The sequence below is a fragment of the Anguilla anguilla genome, chromosome 17, assembly GCF_013347855.1.
Source record: "Anguilla anguilla isolate fAngAng1 chromosome 17, fAngAng1.pri, whole genome shotgun sequence".
Lineage (NCBI taxonomy): Eukaryota > Metazoa > Chordata > Actinopteri > Anguilliformes > Anguillidae > Anguilla > Anguilla anguilla.
In genome coordinates, this window is record NC_049217.1 from 2,266,319 (window position 1) to 2,288,154 (window position 21,836).

The 21,836-nt window shown below is 48.8% G+C and overlaps 1 protein-coding gene across 1 annotated transcript in view; it reads right to left on the reverse strand.

Annotated features, from left to right (window-relative positions):
• The window catches only part of LOC118216012 (zinc finger protein 385C-like), an 82,354-nt gene extending 62,191 nt beyond the window's left edge, over window positions 1-20,163 (reverse strand). Inside the window, exon 1 of the mRNA XM_035397009.1 lies at window positions 19,846-20,163. Coding sequence (XP_035252900.1) covers window positions 19,846-19,858 — 13 coding nt within the window. The 5' untranslated portion in view covers window positions 19,859-20,163. The remainder of the gene's footprint in view (window positions 1-19,845) is intronic.
• Window positions 20,164-21,836: the final 1,673 nt, after the last annotated feature.

Consider the following 21,836-nt stretch of genomic DNA (forward strand, 5'->3'; position numbering starts at 1 on the left):
TGCTCCAGTGTGAGTTCAGAGGAGCAGGGACTTGTGGGAGGTAGAGGGAATCCTTTCAGTCCTGGAGATGAGGACTCTGAGTCAGTCAAACAGGAGGACAGGTGGGTGGCTCAGTGTGGAGTGATGGGATACCATGACTTGCTGTCCCTGAGAAAGCAGGGAAACGTGATGGACAAGGGCCTCTTTTCCCTGGAAGAATCAGCGCAGCAGGAGGCAGAGAGGTGGAGGGAGTGAGGGGCAGCAGGAGGCAGAGAGGGGGAGGGAGAGAGGGGCAGCAGGAGGCAGAGAGGGGGAGAGAGAGAGGGGCAGCAGGAGGCAGAGAGGGGGAGGGAGAGAGGGGCAGCAGGAGGCAGAGAGGGGGAGGGAGAGAGGGGCAGCAGGAGGCAGAGAGGGGGAGGGAGAGAGGGGCAGCAGGAGGCAGAGAGGGGGAGGGAGAGAGGGGCAGCAGGAGGCAGAGTGGGGCAGCAGGAGGCAGAGAGGGGCAGCAGGAGGCAGAGAGGGGGAGGGAGAGAGGGGCAGCAGGAGGCAGAGGGGAGCAGCAGGAGGCAGAGAGGGGGAGGGAAAGAGGGGCAGCAGGAGGCAGAGAGGGGCAGCAGGAGGCAGAGAGGGGGAGGGAGAGAGGGGCAGCAGGAGGCAGAGAGGGGGAGGGAAAGAGGGGCAGCAGGAGGCAGAGAGGGGGAGGGAGTGAGGGGCAGCAGGAGGCAGAGAGGGGGAGGGAGAGAGGGGCAGCAGGAGGCAGAGGGGGGCAGCAGGAGGCAGAGAGGGGGGAGGGAGAGAGGGGCAGCAGGAGGCAGAGTGGGGCAGCAGGAGGCAGAGAGGGGCAGCAGGAGGCAGAGAGGGGGAGGGAGAGAGGGGCAGCAGGAGGCAGAGGGGAGCAGCAGGAGGCAGAGAGGGGGAGGGAGAGGGGGCAGCAGGAGGGAGAGAGGGGGAGGGAAAGAGGGGCAGCAGGAGGCAGAGAGGGGGAGGGAGAGGGGGTAGCAGGAGGGAGAGAGGGGGAGGGAGAGAGGGGCAGCAGGAGGCAGAGAGGGGGAGGGAGAGAGGGGCAGCAGGAGGCAGAGAGGAGGAGGCAGTGAGGGGGAGCAGGTGGCAGTGAGGGGCAGACAGAGAGGTGGAGGCAGATGTGGCAGCAGGGAGTCCCTGTTTTCTCTGAGAGAGAGCATGGTGTTGAAGGCTGTGAACGTGCAGCAACAGCTGGAGATGACAGCGAGAGAAAGCGATTTGTTAAAGCGTGATTAAAAAAGAGCCACAGCTCTTTGCTAGGGCACTGGGTTACACAGAGCAGGGGAATCAATTACCAGAGGCCTCAGGTTGCCTTGGAGAGAGGGAGACAGTCAGGGGGTAGGATGATCTCACTGTGAGCTTGATCAAATAGTGCAGAAATGAGGGTTTTCTTTCAAAAGCCCAAAAAACTTGCTGAAACTGGGGCCCTCCAGGACTGGAGTTAAACCTGCGGACACTGCGGCCCTCCAGGACTGGAGTTAAACCAGCAGACGCTGCGGCCCTCCAGGACTGGAGTTAAACCAGCAGACGCTGCGGCCCTCCAGGACTGGAGTTAAACCTGCAGATGCTGTGGCCCTCCAGGACTAGAGTTAAACTTGCAGGCACTGTGGCCCTCCAGGACTGGAGTTAAACTTTCAGACAGTGTGGCCCTCTAGGACTGGACAAATAATTTTCATTTAGAATAGTTTATGCAAATGAGTTGGACACACCTACTCACCCACCCCCAGAACACATTTTTCAGAATTGCACAGAGAGGTTGAAGCAATTAAAGAGCGCAGATACTCTTTAATGAAAGATATTTTCCAATATGACACGTGACATATTTGATTTGGACTGCACTGCATTTCTGTATATGCCTTCAATACGTGACACACATCCACTGCAGCAGGTGTAATATGGCAGAGAGTATTCCATAGATGCACTAGTACTGTATGCGCGATTCCTTCATAGACCTAAGTCTGGAATTCAAACCTTTTTGAAAAAGTGAGCTTATTCAACAGGGAAGGAAGAGGGGAGCATTGAGACAGCAGGGGGGTAGGAAGCATGAGGAGCTAAACCCAAACTCTTCAGTGTGGGCTGGGGTTGGGGGTGGGGGTTCAGGGTGGAGGGGTGGGGCAGGGGGGGCTGAGGGAGAAACACAAATTTCAGAGGAGAGCCTTAAATCTTAAAGAAGCCATAATACACCCTGCCTCTCCCGAGGGCTAGCAATGCTGCTGATGTCATCGCCCTGAGCGGATCATCATCAGGCCTGATAGAATACTCCAGGAAACAGGTGTGATCAAACCACTCCTCCTTCTCCTCTCCTCTCCTCCCCTCTCCTTTCCTCTCCCCTGCCCCCAGACGTCTGATCAAACCACTCTTTCTTCTGCTCTTTCTAGCGCAGACATCCCTATATTTTAGTAGTCACAAACACACTGGGAGGTTGACAGTGCAGTATGAGCAAATCCATGGCAGGATAAGCGTCCCTCTGCTTCAGATGGGGTAGTTAGAGTGGGCCCTGGGCAACAGACTGGGGAGGCAAGGTGTGGGCCAGCGATACACTCAGATGCACCACATATGGACTGTGTAAACGATGGAGCCCTGAGACAGAGTTAACCCAGTGCAGACACCTAACATCAAGCTCTGTCATTTTACAGCCTACAGCCTTGTGTGTGCCTGCTTGTGTATGTGTGTGTGTGTGTGTGTGTGTATGAGTGTGTCTGTGTATATGTGTGTGTGTGTGTGTGTGTGTGTGTGTGTGTGTGTGCGTGCGTGTGTGTGTGTCTGTGTGTGTGCGTGCGTGTGTGTCTGTGTGTGTGAGTGTGTGTGTCTGTGTGTGTGTGCACGTGTGTGAGAGTGTGTGTGTGTGTGCACATGTGTGTGAGTGTGTGTGTGTCTATGTGTGTGTGTGTGTGAGTGTGTCGAGGTCTGCGTGTGTGTCTGTGTCGAGGTGTGTGTGTGTGTGTGTGTGAGTGTGTCTGTGTCGAGGTCTGCGTGTGTGTCTGTGTCGAGGTGTGTGTGTGTGTGTGTGTGTGTGTGTGTGAGTGTGTCTATGTGAGTCTGTGTGTGCGTGTGTGTGTCTGTGTCGAGGTCTGTGTGTGTGGGTGAATGCATCCACAGTGAAAAGTCCATAGCACTTCAGATTACCTGCTGGCTTTGCTTAAGCAGAGACAAAAGCATATTTACACCCACAGAGGCTCATTGATGCAGCCGTACAGACTGCAGCATGTGGCCCAGAGCAGGAGAACAGGCCTGAAACAGGGAGCAGGAGAACAGGCCTGGAACAGGGAACAGGAGAACAGGACTGGAACAGGGGAGTGGTGGAACAGGGCTGAAATGGGGGAGTGGGGGAACAAGGTTGCTCAGAGAGACAGATCGGCTCAGAGCCAAGGGGCTGTGGGGGGGGGGGGGGTTAAACTGCAGCTTGCCCCCCCTGACTGTTTGCCAGTGATGAAATGAGGTTTGCTCCAGAGACCAGGACAGCTGTTACTTCAGGCTCTTCTGCCTGTCTCGTAGCCAGTGAGAGTCTGAGAGCAAAGGCACGCAAAGAAACCCTGCCTAATAACAACTGAATTTGTCTGGACGGGATTTGCATGTTCAAATGCACTTCTTAATATGTCCTGGATGCTGTGGCCTGTATTTTGTCTAATCTGTAACTGCAAAAAAAAAAAAAAAAAACTTTTGAGTGTCATTGGGATATAACTGTATTTGGGATTGGAGTTATATAAGTGTGTTTTGAATCTGACAATACCGTATAAGGTTTATTTTTGGCTGGACCGCAACAGCGGGGCCAGCCCTACAAACGTGAATGTCTGTGAGTGACTGACTGGCTGACTGACTGACTGAGTGATGAAGTTACACCATCGGTCGGCCGAGTTATGAAGTTACACCATTGGTCGGCCGGATCACGTGTGTTAGGTCCAGCCATATACTAGGTTTTAACCTGGTCTTGTTTCCCATTGTATTGCTGAAGTCAGAATCACAGTATTTAAGAAGTAACCGAAGGTTAGAGCAATTGTTGGGATCCCTTGTCTAAAATGGTGGGGGGGGGGGGAGTGCAGTTCATTTACTGTGGCCCAAAGTAATGTCAAATCCAACACATTAAAATGAGAGAGATGCATTATTCTGAAGCTGCAGAGGCATTTTAAGGCAGAGTAGTCCTCTCTACTGTTCCAGTTTGTAAGAATCATGGAATATGGCCCGCAGAGATTGCTTAATTTGGCCTATTTTCAGGCAACATTGTATGGATCCTTATTTTTGAAGGCAATCCCAGAAGTATTTAGCAAAAACATAAATCTAACTTCCATTACAATAAACGTGGATGAGCAAAGAGAAAAAAAGGAGTTTTTGTTTTAATATAGGTTTTTGAAGTCATGACCAAGAAAATGTAAGCGCAACTATTCCACAGCTTTGGTTTTGTTCCTTCTGAATTAGCAAAACAGTGGCTAGGTTAACATGGGTTAACATTTTACTTCGTGATTAAAATGGGCCTTCTGTACCTTCTTAGGAGATCACTCCTGAGACTAACATTGAGATTAACACTGAGGCTAACACTGAGACTAACACTTAGATTAACACTGAGACAAAAACTGAGACTAACACTTAGATTAACACTGAGACAAACACTGAGACTAACACTTAGATTAACACTGGGACAAACACTGAGATTAACACTGAGACTAACACTTAGATTAACACTGAGACAAAAACTGAGACTAACACTTAGATTAACACTGAGACAAACACTGAGACTAACACTTAGATTAACACTGGGACAAACACTGAGATTAACACTGAGACTTACACTGAGACTAACACTGAGACTAACACTTAGATTAATACTGAGACTAACACTGAGACAAACACTTAGATTAACACTGAGATTAACACTGAGACAAACACTTTGATTAACACTGAGACTAACACTTAGATTAACACTGAGACTAACGCTTAGATTAACACTGAGACTAACACTGAGATTAACACTTAGACTAACACTTACGCCGGGCACCCACCGCACGCGTCGCGTAAGCAGCACGGCGAAGCAGCACGACGCGGCGCGTAGCGTGTCTCCACTGGTTCCGTTTGTGTCGTGCAAAGGCTTGCTTAAAGATCTATATTCCTAGTAGCTCTCGCAGTCTGCAGTGGGATTACATGGTGTATGTCACGTTTGTTCACGACTGTTGATTATGGGTTAAGTGAATACTTTGGTGAGAGACCTTTTTCAGTTTGTTAATTTGGTAATATTTCGTTAACTCGTAAATACGTGAGAAAGTAAACGCTTTCAAGAATTACCATAAACTTAAATCGCAACGTAGCCTGCATAACAATCAATCTCAAACTGTATTAATTTATTTGCTTGGTTAAAAAGCGTGCCAATTTCATGAAGAATATGTAATGATCATAATAATAATAATAATAATAAATAATCCGTAATCAACCATTGGGAATTCCCGTGTTGTCTTGTCATTCACGTCAAAACATTTATAGGATCAGATTTAGTAAAATCAGCTAATCATGAAAAAGACAGTAACAGTTTAATCTTGAAGGGATATTGTGGCGCCCCGATCCCTTATCGGTGCTCCCCACGAGACCACCAGGACGGCCGAGCCCATCGACACCGGCGGCCGCTGGGAAAAGTGGTGAGTGGGCGGTACCTAGCAAACCCCTGTCTAGAGACGTTCAGGACCCTGGACAGCCCCCGGCAGACCAACTGAGGCGACAACCGGCAGCACCATGGACAGGGCTGCAGCAGAGGGAAGGTAGGTGGAATTTTCCACTCTGCCACACACCTGAAGCTGCTTGCGGGATTGGCTGCCGGCGCCCACCTGAAGCTGCTTGTACTAACGAGCAGGCAGGCTTATATAGAGCAGCACAACTCAAGGAAGGAGAGAGTTGCTGGGGCTTCCGTCGTAGCCACGCCGGACGACTCTACACCGGGAAGAGACTGGAAGCGGCCGTGGGCCAACTCGCTGGAAACGGAGGATCACCAGCCGGCAGCCGGAGCAAGGAACCGGAACCGGACCCGGATCGGGCTGACCACGCCCTGTCCCCCCTTAACCTACTTCTTTTTTCGTTTCTCTCCAGAAGAGGCTGTGAAGACCTGGAGCGGAGCACTGATACCCCGACCGGGAAGACTTTTTAGTTGTTTTTGGCTCCCCCTACCTCTACCCCCACTCATTACCATTATTAAAGACCTTTTTGTTAAACACTACCTCTGCCTCACCGTGCTGGTTTTTCCGTCACTCAACCCCCCGTTGGCTGAGAGAGTTCACACATGGTGGAGAATGCGGGCATGCTAACTCCACGCTACGGGGTGACGGAACCAGACAGAAACCAGCTCTAAAAAAAAAAAAAAAAAAAAAAAAAAAAAAAATTTTTTTGTAAAATGGAGGAGGCCATTAAGGCTGTGCTGCAGACGCAGAAGACGCTGGAGGCAGCCATGGCGGCCCTGGTCACCCGCCCGTCAGAGAACAAACTGACGCCGCGGGATGTACTGACAAAAATGACTCCTGAGGATGACGTAGAAGCCTACCTCGAGTTGTTTGAACGTACCGCCCACCGAGAAGGCTGGGCCCGGGGAGACTGGGGGGGCATCTTGGCGCCGTTTCTGATCGGGGAGGCCCAGAAAGCCTGCCGGGACCTGACCGATGCAGAGGCCGCCAACTACAACCACCTCAAAGCAGCCATTCTGGCGCAGTATGGCTATAGCTTGCCGGCTAAAGCCCAGCGGTTCCACCAGTGGGCCTATAGCCCCAGCCAGCCAGCAAGAGCCCAAGTGACAGCCCTGAGCCGCATCACCCGGAGCTGGCTGGTGGAAGGAGATGGTCCCGCCCTATTGGATCGAGTGGTGCTGGACCGGTGCATCCGGGCCCTGCCCCCGGATGCGAAGAGGTATGTTGCCCAACAGGGCCCCCGAACACTAGAACTATTAATTGCCCTGTTGGAGAATCACCAGGTCACGCAGGAGATGCTGCGGACCAGCCGACCCGACACGGTAAGAGGGACAGCCGGGGGATACAGGCTGGAGAAAGGCCCCGCCCGGAGAATGGCTGAACCCCTGGAGCCGCGACCGCTTGGGCGCCCTACAGCGCCCCCAAGGGGACCCCCGGAAAGACGCAGGTGCTATACCTGTGGAAGAGAAGGTCACCTTGCCCGGGATTGCCCCGACCGGGATGAGCCCATGCCCACCGCAGATACGTCAGAGCCCCCGGTGTTCCCGTGCCGATACATCACCACCTGCTGGGCACATGAGGGAGCCAGAGCCCCAACATTTCCGGTAACCATCGGCGGACGGGATACCGAGGCCCTACTTGACTCGGGCAGCATGGTGACCCTCATCCGGCCGGAGTTTGCTGGGGACTCCCGAGGTAAGGCAATTGCCGTGGCCTGTATTCACGGGGACACTAAGCAGTATTTCACGGCTGACATTATGATGACCACCCCCCGAGGCTCGGTGGCCGTCCGGGCAGGAGTCGTGGAGAACCTGCCCGTCCCTGTACTGGTGGGCCGGGACTGTGCTGTATTTGGTAGGTACTGGAAGGAGTCTCCAGCGAACCTCGAACCAGAGGGCAGGCGCAGACCCCAGAAGAGGCGACCCCAGCACACCGAAGGGGGTACTCAACCGGCCTGGGCTGGCCTCTCGGGGGACAACCAGGCAGGACCGACGGATGCTGCGGGTGAGGGGAGGCCGCAAACCGGCCGTACTAAGGAGACCACCGCCACCGCATCAGAGGCCGTAGCCGAGAACCCCGTCGGCCTGGAGGAGGTAGGCTCGGATGAGACCTTCACTGAGTTTGCACCACAGCCAGGGAGCCAGACCGGGGAGCAGGGTCGCTTTGGAACCGCGCAGCTGCAGGATCCCAACCTGACACAGGCCTGGAGGGACGTCCAGAAGATCGATGGGCAGTTACTACCGGGGGTAAGTGAAACAACCTACCCATATTTTATGAGTGAGCAGGGGTTGTTATATAGAGTATCCCAGGTCAAGGAAGAGATGGTTAACCAGCTGTTAGTCCCCAAGACTTACATTTCAAAGGTCCTGTACCTCGCCCACACCCACCTCCTGGGGGCCCACTTGGGAGCGGAGAAGACATATGAGCGCATAATCGCACGGTTCTACTGGCCCGGAGTGAAGAGGGCCGTCGAGGAGTACTGTCGCCACTGTGCTGAGTGCCAGCTCCACAGCCCCAAGGTGAAGTATAAAAACCCCCTGATCCCTCTACCCATCATAGAGGTCCCCTTCCACCGCATCGCCATGGACATCGTGGGCCCCCTTCCAAGGTCCAGCCGGGGGCACAAATATATCCTGGTCATCATGGACTACGCTACCCGGTTCCCAGAAGCCATTCCGTTGCGGACGGCCACTGGGAAAGCTATAGCCCGAGAACTGTTCCTGCTGTTCAGCCGGGTGGGTATCGCGTCGGAGATACTCACCGACCAGGGGTCCTGCTTCATGTCCACCGTAATGAAGGCGATGTGCCACCTGCTGAAGGTGAAGCAGGTGAGGACTTCCGTCTATCACCCGCAGACCGACGGGTTGGTAGAGCGGTTTAACCATACCTTGAAACAGATGATGAGAAAAATGATCGAAATAGATGGTAAAGACTGGGACCAACTGTTACCATACCTCATGTTTGCCATTCGTGAAGTACCTCAGGCATCTACAGGGTTTTCACCATTTGAGCTGCTGTATGGGCGGCGACCCCGAGGATTGTTGGACCTGGCCAAGGAAACATGGGAGCGCCAACCTTCGCGACATAGCACGGTCATCGAGCACGTGGAGCAGATGCACCGACGGATGGCCCAGATCTGGCCCATGGTCCGGGAAAACATGCAGCAGGCACAGCAGGCCCAGGCCCGGGTATACAATCGCGGAGCTCAGGTGAGAGAATTCCAGCCGGGCGATAAAGTGATGGTCTTAGTCCCCACCCACGAGTGTAAATTTTTGGCTAAATGGCACGGGCCATACGAAGTGGTTGAGAGAACCGGGCCTGTCAACTATAAAGTCAGCCAACCGGGACGCCGCCGTCACACCCAAATATACCACATAAACTTGTTAAAACGTTGGTATGAAACTGAACAACCGCCGGCACAGGCCCTCTCTGCTCACGTCTCCCCGCAGGGCACCCCTGAGGTAACGATGGGAAAGCAGCTGACGGGCCACCAGATCCAAGATCTCCGAGAACTTCTGGAACGGAATCGGGATGTGTTCTCGAAGCTCCCAGGCCGGACCTCCATCATAGCCCACCACATCACCACAGAACCCGGAAAGAAGGTTAGGCTGAGGCCGTACCGGATCCCTGAGGCCCAGCGTGATACCATCCGGGAAGAGGTCAGGCAAATGTTAGAGATGGGGATCATTGAAGAGTCCCGCAGCTCGTGGAGCAGCCCAATAGTCATTGTCCCCAAACCCGACGGGAGCCTGCGGTTTTGCAATGACTTCAGGAAGCTAAATGAGATCTCACGTTTTGACGCTTACCCCATGCCCAGGGTCGATGAGCTGATCGAGAGGCTGGGACCAGCTCGATTCCTCAGCACGTTGGATCTCACCCGTGGGTATTGGCAAGTTCCCCTTTCCCCCCAGGCCAAGGAGAAGACGGCCTTTGTGACGCCGGATGGTCTCTTCCAGTACCGGGTCCTACCGTTTGGGATCCACGGAGCCCCGGCAACCTTCCAGCGGCTCATGGATCAGATCCTCCGGCCTCATCAGGAGTATGCGGCGGCGTACCTGGACGACATCGTGGTCCACAGTGCAGATTGGAGAACCCACTTGGGCAGGCTAGAGGCGGTGCTGGGGGCCCTCCGGGAGGCCGGCCTGACGGCCAACGCAACCAAATGCCGCCTGGGATTGGAGGAGGCGGATTACTTGGGATACACCGTCGGAAGAGGGTGTGTGAAACCCCAATCCACCAAGGTGGAAGCCATCGCGACGTGGCCCAAGCCCCAGACGCAAAAGCAGGTGAGAACCTTCCTGGGCTTAGTTGGGTATTACCGTCAATTCATTCCAAATTTTGCCGCCATAGCAGCCCCCCTGCATGACTTGACTTCCAAGAGTCGAAGCAACCGAGTCGGCTGGACGGAGGAAGCTGACGGTGCCTTCGAAACCCTGCGACAAGCCCTCTGCAGCGAACCGGTTCTGGTGACTCCGGTCTTCGATCAGACCTTCGTACTTCAAACGGACGCTTCCATTGTGGGGATAGGAGCCGTTCTCTCACAGATCCGGGAGGGGGCCGAGCATCCGGTAACGTACATCAGCCGTAAGCTCTTAAAACATGAGCGTAACTATGCCACAGTTGAAAAAGAATGTTTAGCTGTCAAATGGGCGATGGACAAGTTGCGGTACTACTTACTGGGTAGGGAGTTTGTACTGATCACTGACCATGCCCCACTCAAATGGATGGCAGTGAATAAAGATAGTAACGCCCGTGTTACTAGGTGGTTTCTGGGGCTACAGTCTTTCCGCTTCAGGGTGGAACATCGAGCCGGGAAGCTCCACGGGAATGCTGATGCCCTGTCCAGACGGGAGGAATGCCTATGGACGGGCGCTCCAGGGAACGGCATGGAGCTGAGGGAAGGGGTATGTGGCGCCCCGATCCCTTATCGGTGCTCCCCACGAGACCACCAGGACGGCCGAGCCCATCGACACCGGCGGCCGCTGGGAAAAGTGGTGAGTGGGCGGTACCTAGCAAACCCCTGTCTAGAGACGTTCAGGACCCTGGACAGCCCCCGGCAGACCAACTGAGGCGACAACCGGCAGCACCATGGACAGGGCTGCAGCAGAGGGAAGGTAGGTGGAATTTTCCACTCTGCCACACACCTGAAGCTGCTTGCGGGATTGGCTGCCGGCGCCCACCTGAAGCTGCTTGTACTAACGAGCAGGCAGGCTTATATAGAGCAGCACAACTCAAGGAAGGAGAGAGTTGCTGGGGCTTCCGTCGTAGCCACGCCGGACGACTCTACACCGGGAAGAGACTGGAAGCGGCCGTGGGCCAACTCGCTGGAAACGGAGGATCACCAGCCGGCAGCCGGAGCAAGGAACCGGAACCGGACCCGGATCGGGCTGACCACGCCCTGTCCCCCCTTAACCTACTTCTTTTTTTCGTTTCTCTCCAGAAGAGGCTGTGAAGACCTGGAGCGGAGCACTGATACCCCGACCGGGAAGACTTTTTAGTTGTTTTTGGCTCCCCCTACCTCTACCCCCACTCATTACCATTATTAAAGACCTTTTTGTTAAACACTACCTCTGCCTCACCGTGCTGGTTTTTCCGTCACTCAACCCCCCGTTGGCTGAGAGAGTTCACAATATGAACACCACAACGCCATGAACACCGGAAGCTTTGAAGTACAAGTGCAATAAAGGCTTGCTTACAACTTCATTTATAAAATAGGTGCATTTTCATCGGCAAGACCACTAAATAATCTGATTTTTTTAAAGCTCTGTGGATTATCTGATTTTTATTAACAAGCCCTTTTTGAAAGCACGGCGAACGAAGACATCGGAGAAGTCAAATAGGCTGAGCAATGGTTGGTTAAAAACTACCTTCCAACACTCGAGCTAACAAACTGCTGCTCGGTGCATTCACTTCTACGTCATTCAATAGGCTACGTCTTTGTGGTGTATTTTCAAATTTACCCCACTCCCTCCGCAAAATAAGACAGCAAAACTAAGTTTGCCTTTTCCCCAGGTTCCAGTTATTTATTTATTTATTTATTTTTACAAAACGAAAAGGCTTGTATTTTTTTAGCTGCTTATAAAATATCTGGGAGGTAACTAGGGACACACCCCCAGTAATATAAGGATGAAATATAAATCAGAGCATGTATACCTAGCATTTTAGAGCATATTTCTGTGTATAAACAGGCCATCGTGACGCGCGACAAGCCGAAAAAATAGAACAGAAGCGAAAAACTACGCTTCAGTTCGCTTGTGTCGCGCGAGCTTCGCAGCCGGTACACGACGCGTTCGCATCTGGTGGAGACGACGTCGCCCGCTGCCGTTGTAATAACAGTACTTCAACTACGCTTCAGTTAAGCGTGTAATACGCTCGTAGTGCGCTCGCGGTCGATACGCGTGCGGTGGGTGCCCGGCTTTAGATTAACGCTGAGACTAACACTGAGATTTATACTGAAACTAACACTTAGATTAATACTGAGACAAACACTGAGACTAACACTAAGACAAACACTGAGACAAACACAGATTAATACTGAGACTAACACTGAGACAAACACTTAGATTAACACTGAGATTAACACTGAGACAAACACTTTGATTAACACTGAGACTAACACTTAGATTAACACTGAGACTAACACTTAGATTAACACTGAGAGTAACACTGAGACAAACACTGAGACAAACACAGATTAATACTGAGACTAACACTGAGACAAACACTTAGATTAACACTGAGACTAACACTTAGATTAACACTGAGACTAACACTGAGACAAACACTGAGATTAACACTGAGACTAACATTGAGATTAACACTGAGACTAACACTGAGACTAACGCTTAGATTAACATTGAGACTAACACTGAGACAAACACTGAGATTAACACTGAGGCTAACACTTAGATCAACACTGAGACTAACACTAAGACAAACACTAAGACAAACACTGAGACTAATACTGAGATTAACACTGAGACTAACACTGAGACTAACACTTAGAATAACACTGAGACTAACATAGAGATTAACACTGAGACTAACACTTAGATTAACACTGAGACTAACACTTAGATTAACACTGAGACTAACACTGAGACTAACACTGAGACTAACACTGAGACAAACACTTAGATTAACACTGAGACTAACACTGAAATTAATACTGAGACGGACACTGAGACCAACACTGAGATTAACACTGAGACAAACACTGAAATTAATACTGAGGCTAACACTGATATTAAAACTGAGACAAACACTGAGATTAACACTGAGACTAACACTGAGATTAACACTGAGACTAACACTGAAATTAATACTGAGACGGACACTGAGACCAACACTGAGATTAACACTGAGACAAACACTGAAATGAATACTGAGGCTAACACTGATATTAAAACTGAGACAAACACTGAGATTAACACTGAGACTAACACTGAGATTAACACTGAGACTAACACTTACATTAACACTGAGACTAATACTGAGATTAATACTGAGACTATCACTGAGACCAACACTGATGTTCAGCACTTCTCTGGATGAGAGCATCTGCTAAGTGACTAATGTAATTTAGTGACTAGATAGTTACTTTACTAGCAAACCAACTGAGAAAACAGTAGCGACGAACTCTTAAGTGCTGCACTGCTCTCTAGTCCTTTCATCTGCCTGTCTCAGGAAAGACATGGACAAAAAATATATATTACTGACAGTAGTGTAGTTAACACAGTTAATCATTCTCCGTTATTTAGGCTATTGTGTGCTGCTCCATATTTATAGACCACATTATCACCTGGCACTTGGATATTTGCATCTGTTCAGTGTCTGTGTCTCAGCTTTACTGCACCCTCACCGGGCCCATATGATAAAACACCAAAGAATGTCTTGGGATACACAGTGAGAGGCCTATTGGAAAATGAAATCAAGCAAAATAAAACAAAAACCACTATAATAGTAAAAAGCACAACATAAATGTACCATTCATTGTTTCCAAGACATGGGCATGATGTGAGGACGGAAGGCTTGAATATTACAAACCCTTACCCTACATCTCCACAGTCAGTCTCATACACTGTGAGGAGGGAAGTGTAGAATACTACATCTCCACAGTCAGTCTCATACACTGTGAGGAGGGAAGTGTAGAATACTACATCTCCACAGTCAGTCTCATACACTGTGAGGAGGGAAGTGTAGAATACCACATTTCCACAGTCTCATACACTGCCTGACCTTCTTTTCCATCAACAAAATCCACACTCCACTAAATCTTAATGAATTTCAGACGCATAAATGTGCGCACACACACACACACACGCACATGCATATGCTCGCTCTCTCTCACACATGCTCACACACACACTCAACAGTTGGGAAGGGGAGCTGGTACACAGACACGAGCAAACACATCCACACACACATGCAAACATGCACACACACAAGCAAACACATGCACGCACACTTATCCACACACACGTGCACAAACACATCCACACACACGTGCAAACATGCACACACACAAGCAAAAACATGCACACACACTCTGAGCACACTTATCCACACACACACACGCACAAACTCATGCACACACACACGCACAAACTCATGCACACAAACTCTGAGCACACTCATGATCGGATATCTGATAGACCATGCTCAGCCTGTTCACAGGAGAGCTAGAATAAGGTCTGTTTTCTCTTAGGTGAATTAGCTGAACTCTCCGACAACATGCACTCCAATCAGATACGACTTCAGGTTTCATGCCTTGCAATTGGCCTCTGCAGTCTCCACATGACTAATACAAATATGCCAAGTTCACAGCCAGATGGCTGTTTGCATTCATTTATTTGCTGTGTCGCTAGGCTGGACTGACCCTGCCTGCCCTCAGTCAGTCGGACTGTGAGTGTGTCCTTCAGCTCAGCCTGTCCTGACTGTTTTAATCACGGCTGTAGGAGAGGGGAGAGGAGCACTCCTGAGACCATATGCAGAGGAACAGCATATAAACTCTCTAGCAGGTCACAAACACATGACACCTGTGTACATCTAGAGAACCTGGTGCCATTGCCTGATTCTTTTTTTATTTTTGCGGTGAGCTGCACTGTCATGTGTCCAGCCCCACCCTGCCAGGCCCCGCCCTTCCAGTAGTCCAACATGGTTCCTTTCTTCTCTTTAAGAGTTGTCTAGACTCCCTCAAACTGACAGTGGGCTCCAACATGAACACGGCTGCAGTTGCAGTTGCAGTTGGGCATTTCAAATTAGGGTGGAAACTGGACATGCTCAGCTCCAAGGTGGGAGCCAAATTATTATTATTTTTAAAAAGGGCTCCCTGTATGTCGTATACCAGATGGATCGATCCAGGAGCTGAATGACCCTTTCCATTGGCAAGGACAAGTGTGTTTTGTACTTGGTACTAGCTGTTCACTGGGTTTTGGATATGCTGCCTTCAATCACCCCTCATCAAAGTGAACATGCAGCCAGTGCCCACCATGGCTTTCAATGGGAGGTTTCATACCTCTTCTGGAGCACACCACAGCCATTGAACTACATGTGATTTGGCCTCAGTAGTGTTTCTGTTCTGTCCAGTCGGAATCAATCAATGTACTCTAGCTCTTGCATGGTACTAATGGTTTTAATGCTAGCCCTGAGGGCACTGGTGATGCTTTGCTATTCTTCAGTATCACCTGGACCAATTTCTTCTCTGTGATCCCAGTTCCAGCATGAGCACAGTGCATGGTAATTGTAAGCAAAGTCCTCTGATGCTTTCGATGGACCCAAGAATTCTCTCCAGCGGTTGTTCAGCTTCTGCTTCGTAATCTTCAGCCAGAAAGGCATGTTTGAATGTTGTCTTGAATTCGGCCCATGAAGCAACTTTAGCATGTGTGGCTGCCCACCAGTCTTTCGCTCGCTCTCTTGCAGTGTGCTCGGCCAGGATTTTGGCATTTCTAGTGGGACACACGGCCCACATTTTCACTGAGCCACGGCACAGTCCACATTTTCACTGGGCCACTGCACAGCCCACATTTTCACTGACCCACTGTACAGCCCACATTTTCACTGAGCCACTGCACAGCTCACATTTTCACTGACCCACTGTACAGCCCACATTTTCTCTGAGTCACTGCAAACAGCCAACAGTTGAGGTGGAATGATGACCAGCTTGTCTGTGAGCCATGCAAGCTGCAGTCATTTGTACATGAGAACACTGATGGACTCCCAAAGCAGAACAGCCCCTTCCACTTAGACTCCTTCTCTGTCTGGTCCTCTCTCAGCTGAGACACACACAGTTCCACTGAGACTGTCCTTCTCTGTCTGGTCCTCTCTCAGCTGAGACACACACAGGTCTCATTTCACTCCTCCACAGCTGGTTCTTGTCCCGCAGTCAGCCGTCTGAATCCTATCAGCCCTCTGAGTCCTCTGCTCTAACAGCAGCCGTTTTGTTGTGAACGATGGTGATCCGTTTTTCTGCAGATGACAACAAAATTTCGCCCATCGCCTCTCTTACAGCCCTGAAGGCCTGCTTGAACGCAATTGACTCCTTTCTTTTCCTCTTTCCTCTTCATGGCGGAGATAGCGGACTAAGAGGAAGAGACACTTCACTCTATCCTCCTGCCATCCTGGACTCTAATTAACTGCCTTCCCCCCACCCCCCGCCTTGCCCATGGCTCACTGACACCCTCACCCCCCTACCCCTGGAACAGAAAACCGCATAGTCCATTTCATACCAGAAGGTATGGCACAGGTAGGCTGGTCACTTAAATCCTATTTGTTGAAGGCCAGATTAGCTGTTGACTGAAGGAAACAATAAAAACTTGCAGATGCCCACTCTTATATTGCTGTGAGGACTGTAGGATGAACACTTTGAATGCATGTGCACACAGCATGGCCTCCAGGTGAATAAGAGGTATCTCAGTAAGCACTGTTTCCAAATTATGTAGTAAAAATGGAGAAAATGAAATATAACAGAGATGAAGTGTTCATTTTAATCCTGATGCCTACTTTACAGTTCATTAACAATAAAATGATAGTGTGGAAATGCCTCAGGTCTACTCCGGCACACAAACTCTCTTACACACACGCACGCACGCACGCACGCACACACACGTCATACAGTCTACTTCCATCATCATCTCCCTACACATATAAGCGTATGTCCATGTAAAGCTGTGAGAGGGCACTATGACACAACTGCAGAATCATGTAAATGCTGATAGAATTCATTTGCAAAAATCAACGACGTGTGCACTGAAGCCATTTGAAAACACACTCATTTTTGCATCTAAACTAAACACAGATTGATCATCTGCATGAACTACATATATAGGCCTAGAAAGCCATTACCACATAACCATAACATTTAATAGAATTGAAGTACCTTGCTCATCGGTATAACAACAGCACTCCAGAACGGAATCAAACCTGCAACCTTTGTGCTCCCCAACCATTACAGTACACTGCTGCCATTCTGCTCATAGGAGATGAACACCAGTTTATGAATTGATCCAATAAGCATAATTATAGATATTTTAAACAATCGCAAGCCCCAGGCAATTGACTGTGTTGTATAATAAACACACCTCTGTCTGGGAAGGGAACTTTTTGTGTTCAAACACTGGACTGGCTGATCTCTATCAACACTAGAATATGTTCCTACTTGAAACGTACTGTAAGTATACAGTCAAATTGATTCCAAAATTTTGCACAACTGCAGCAAATGCAGAGTTCAAATTCAAAAAAAATTCAGAGTTGGTTGCTATAGCGCTGTATCCAATGGTAAGTAGACCCTGACAAGAACTGCATTCAGAATCCGGCCAGCAGCCTGAGCCACTCTATTTTAATCTACAACAGGGAATTTATTAATGCAAGTGTAAAAAATAACAACTTATACAAATAAAAAAATTGCAGTATAACTGGTGAACTTTCAATATCAGATGACAACCTGGAGCCAGATGCCCCTTGGCAGGGCTTTTGATCCCAATAGTGGGACAAGATGCCCCTTTATATTATTTTTTGGGGTGCTATAACAACAGAATCTGTTTTGATGCCCTTCTACTGCATTGTGAACAAACTTCTGCTCTTCCGCTAATTATTTAATTAGCTCAATCATATCTTGCTTTGACTTTTTTATAAGAACCAGCTACAGCTGCAGACTGTAAGTGTATCATCCAGATTTTACTGTGCTCAAGTACAGAAGTGAACCAGTGTAGTCTGTAGAGCTGTCAGAAAACTGAGACTAAGGTAATTGGTCGGTACTTCAACAACAATAAAGTTTTCCGTTACACAAAAGGTTGCAACTGTGCGTTATTAAGCATAAAATTGGAGAAGCCGTGCAGTCTGAAAATGCTGGTGTCTATCGTAACATTAGATTCAGTTTTGAGTCGCGCGGTGTCTGTAACAATTCGCAAAACTTACCCTAACATTCAGCTGGGAAACAGGTGGATTGATGTAGATTGCATCAACTTATCCAAAATACAGAATGCACACAAAGTAGACTTATAGAATCTCTTTCCATCCAAAACAACAGCAGCTTTGTTAAACGAGGGGCTGATTTGAAGCTCCTCGCTGTTCGGTTGCAACTATGCGCATATAAACAAAACAAGCGCAGCAATTTTGGCAACGAAATAATAAATATAGTAAATACAGTGAATATATACGACCACAAAGCAAGTGATATCCCTTAACAAATCAGACGCAGAAAATAGTTCCGGAATGACTGGTCCCGTCCGGAGAAGAAAGCAAGGGAGAGCGGACAGTAGGCCTACTTTTCCATGAAGAGCATAGCATATTCATTTTTTGATACCAATGTACCATCACGCAATTTTTTTCAGAATAGGTGCGAGTGATGCGAGCACCCATCACATCTGTAGGTTATGTCCTAAGTGGATTTCCAGTGCGAGTATTTTGTTCACTGTCGGTGTGGGGAGAGACAAACAGAGACTAATAATCAATTTGTTTAATTTCGCACACAGGTTCTTCCTTTGAATGCAAACGGTCGACAACACAGGGGAGTGTGCGAGCTGGTTCTGAAAGTTTCTAGCTATAGCCAACGCGGTGCTTATTGCTTCCGCAAACTACAGAAACGTATTACTTAATATTTCACTTTCCTTTTTGGTTTATAGCCTATTCAGTGATTGAATTATGGCGTTAACCGCCGCCGACAAACACACATTGGTCTCTTGGAATTAATCAAAACCACATCATAAGTTATCCGCCCATTTCCTTCTGCGTAAAAAAAAATGTTATTTGACCCTGATAAACACGAACTAAAAGCAAAATAAGTAGACCGAAACCTCCACTTAGCAGTAACCTAATAACATGTTACGCTTAAAACAGGTTGCAGGCAATAGACAGTCTGAAATGCAATTCCAATTGTAATTTATTCGCATCACAAAACTCTAACTTCTGTCAATGTCATAGTTTTTTAGAGAGGAGGGCACAAATAAAATGTATGAGGGCACAATGGGATGTAGTTCGCCGGAGAACGGCAGCGATCATATTGAAGGGTAACAGGGGTTATTCCCATAAGGTCTTGAGATAATATGCAGCTCTCGGCGGGCCATTAGGGATTCGACAAAACTGGCGAAAAATACGGCAGGTTGAGGAGGCGACGTGATTGTTCTGGGTGGAAGCCGATAAATACAAATGGAATTTGCCAGCCATAGAAAAACGCTCATTTCGTGTGAGCGGCGAGCGTACCACCCAACACTTTTCACCTCGTACTCGTACCCGACCCTGTAAATTCCAGCAGAACAAAGCTCACACACCCACAACGCAAAATACACCCGACGGCTGAGCCAACATCACATAAAAATTGGTTGTTGTGAGAACTATAGCTATAAATCCGCTTTCTTATTCAATGTTTTTCTTAGGTTAAACACACCTGCGAATTCGAAAGTGCAATCACTCCCGCACACGTGCAGCTCACAAGTGCACCTTTTCCTATGCATTGATATCTCAATTTCTGGCTTTATTTTAGTATAACAGCTTGCATCTCTGACTGACTTCATAAACAAGAAAGAATTTCTTATCTAATTTAAAACTGAATTCGATAAGAACATTTTCCAGTAGATTTTGTGTTTGCACAGTATGTGCTACTGAAAGGGTAAACGGCATCAGCAGCGCTAATGAAACAGCCGCGTGCTGCTTCGGCGCCCACAGATACAATCTGCACAAAGTCCATCCGACTTACCAAGCAGCATCATTGGTCTGAAGGACGCCAGAATTCTTCAAACTCTCAGTCACTATAAAATTGGACCAAATATTGCATAAAAAATAAAAAGGAAGAAAAACCCAGACGAGACAAACGTGTTCCAGCGGCTGAACAGAAGGGGATTCTGTCTATCTCCTCTCCTGCTGTTTCCCGCACTGCTGCTCTTTTTGCATTGAGAGACAAACGCTTCCAAATCCCGCCTGCTAAAACTCAGAAGGCTGCTACTCATGCACCTCAATTAAAGACTTAAGTTCCACTGATCTGTGTGCCATGAGGGAGGTTAGCTAAGTGAGAGAGAAATAGATGGAGTGCCTGCATACTCTCTCTCTTCCTCTCTCTCACTCTCTGACAGAAGGGAAAATGCTGAAATGAATAAAAGTTTTTTTGGTTCTTTGATTGCACTGCCAAAGTCTGCCATCCGAGTCTGTGGCAGGACTTGGAGGAGGAGGAGGAGGAAGGGGAGAAATGACAGTGTTGAAAGGAAGGCGCGGTGGTGGCATCTCTGTTAAAAAATAAAATCAGAGAATTTACAGAAATGATGTCTGTTGGGAGTCATAGGAGTATGTCAGTGGGTCATTGATTGGAAATCTGTCACATTGCTGGTGTGGTTCAGGTTTTACTGATGATTTCTCACTTTGGGTCTGTGATATTAACACTTTGAGCCGATGATATTAACACTGGGTCTGTGATATTAACACTTGAGCCTGTAATATTAACACTTTGAGCCTGTAATATTAACACTTTGGGTCTGTAATATTAACACATTGAGTCTGTAATATTAACACTTTGAGCTTGTGATATTAACACATTGAGTCTGTAATATTAACACTGGGTCTGTGATATTAACACTTGAGCCTGTAATATTAACATTTTGGGTCTGTAATATTAACACTTTGAGCCGGTGATATTAACACTTTGAGCCTGTAACATTAACACTTTGAGCCTGTAATATTAACACTTTGGGTCTGTAATATTAACACTTTGAGCCGGTGATATTAATATTAACACTTTGAGGCGGTGATATTAACACTTTGAGCCTGTAATATTAACACTTTGAGCCGGTGATATTAACACTTTGAGCCTGTAATATTAACACTTTGGGTCTGTAATATTAACACTTTGAGCCTGTAATATTAACCACATACCCCCCCCCCCCCCCCCAACACTAACCCCCCCCCCACTGTGCCATGGTGACAGCACCAGTACTGTGGAGGGGGGCATGTCATGAGCACAGCCTGCTCAGACAAGCGCAGGTCTGACTCAGGATTCAATTTAGGGGGGGAGGGGTGGGAATCATTCTGTGCCGCTCCCACCAGGGGGCAACCTAGACAACCGCTACCCTGCCTATGTCAGTGACCGGCACTGCTCAACCCTGATCCAGGGAACAGTGTCTGCTGTGTCTCTGACCCTGATCCAGGGAACAGTGTCTGCTGTGTCTCTGATCCTGATACAGGGAACAGTGTCTGCTGTGTCTCTGACCCTGATCCAGGGAACAGTGTCTGCTGTGTCTCTGACCCTGATCCAGGGAACAGCGTCTGCTGTGTCTCTGATCCTGATCCAGCGAACAGTGTCTGCTGTGTCTCTGATCCTGATCCAGGGAACAGTGTCTGCTGTGTCTCTGATCCTGATCCAGGGAACAGTGTCTGCTGTGTCTCTGATCCTGATCCAGGGAACAGTGTCTGCTGTGTCTCTGAAGGACAAGCTGCTGAGTGAGAAGACCTGAAGAATACTCAAGGCTGGAATTTAAAATACCGCCATCTAAGCACCATTTGCCTTTTTCCAGTCACACAGACACACACACACACATTTTTTAAAATCAAACTCTGTATCCTCAAATTAACCAGTAAGAGAGAGGTACTCTTTTTGGTTTACCACCTTATTAACCCTCATCAGAGGCCTGCCACCGACTTCACTCACTGACTGCAGCCCTTAACCAATCACTTTCATTCCTGGCCAATCACCCCTCTCCC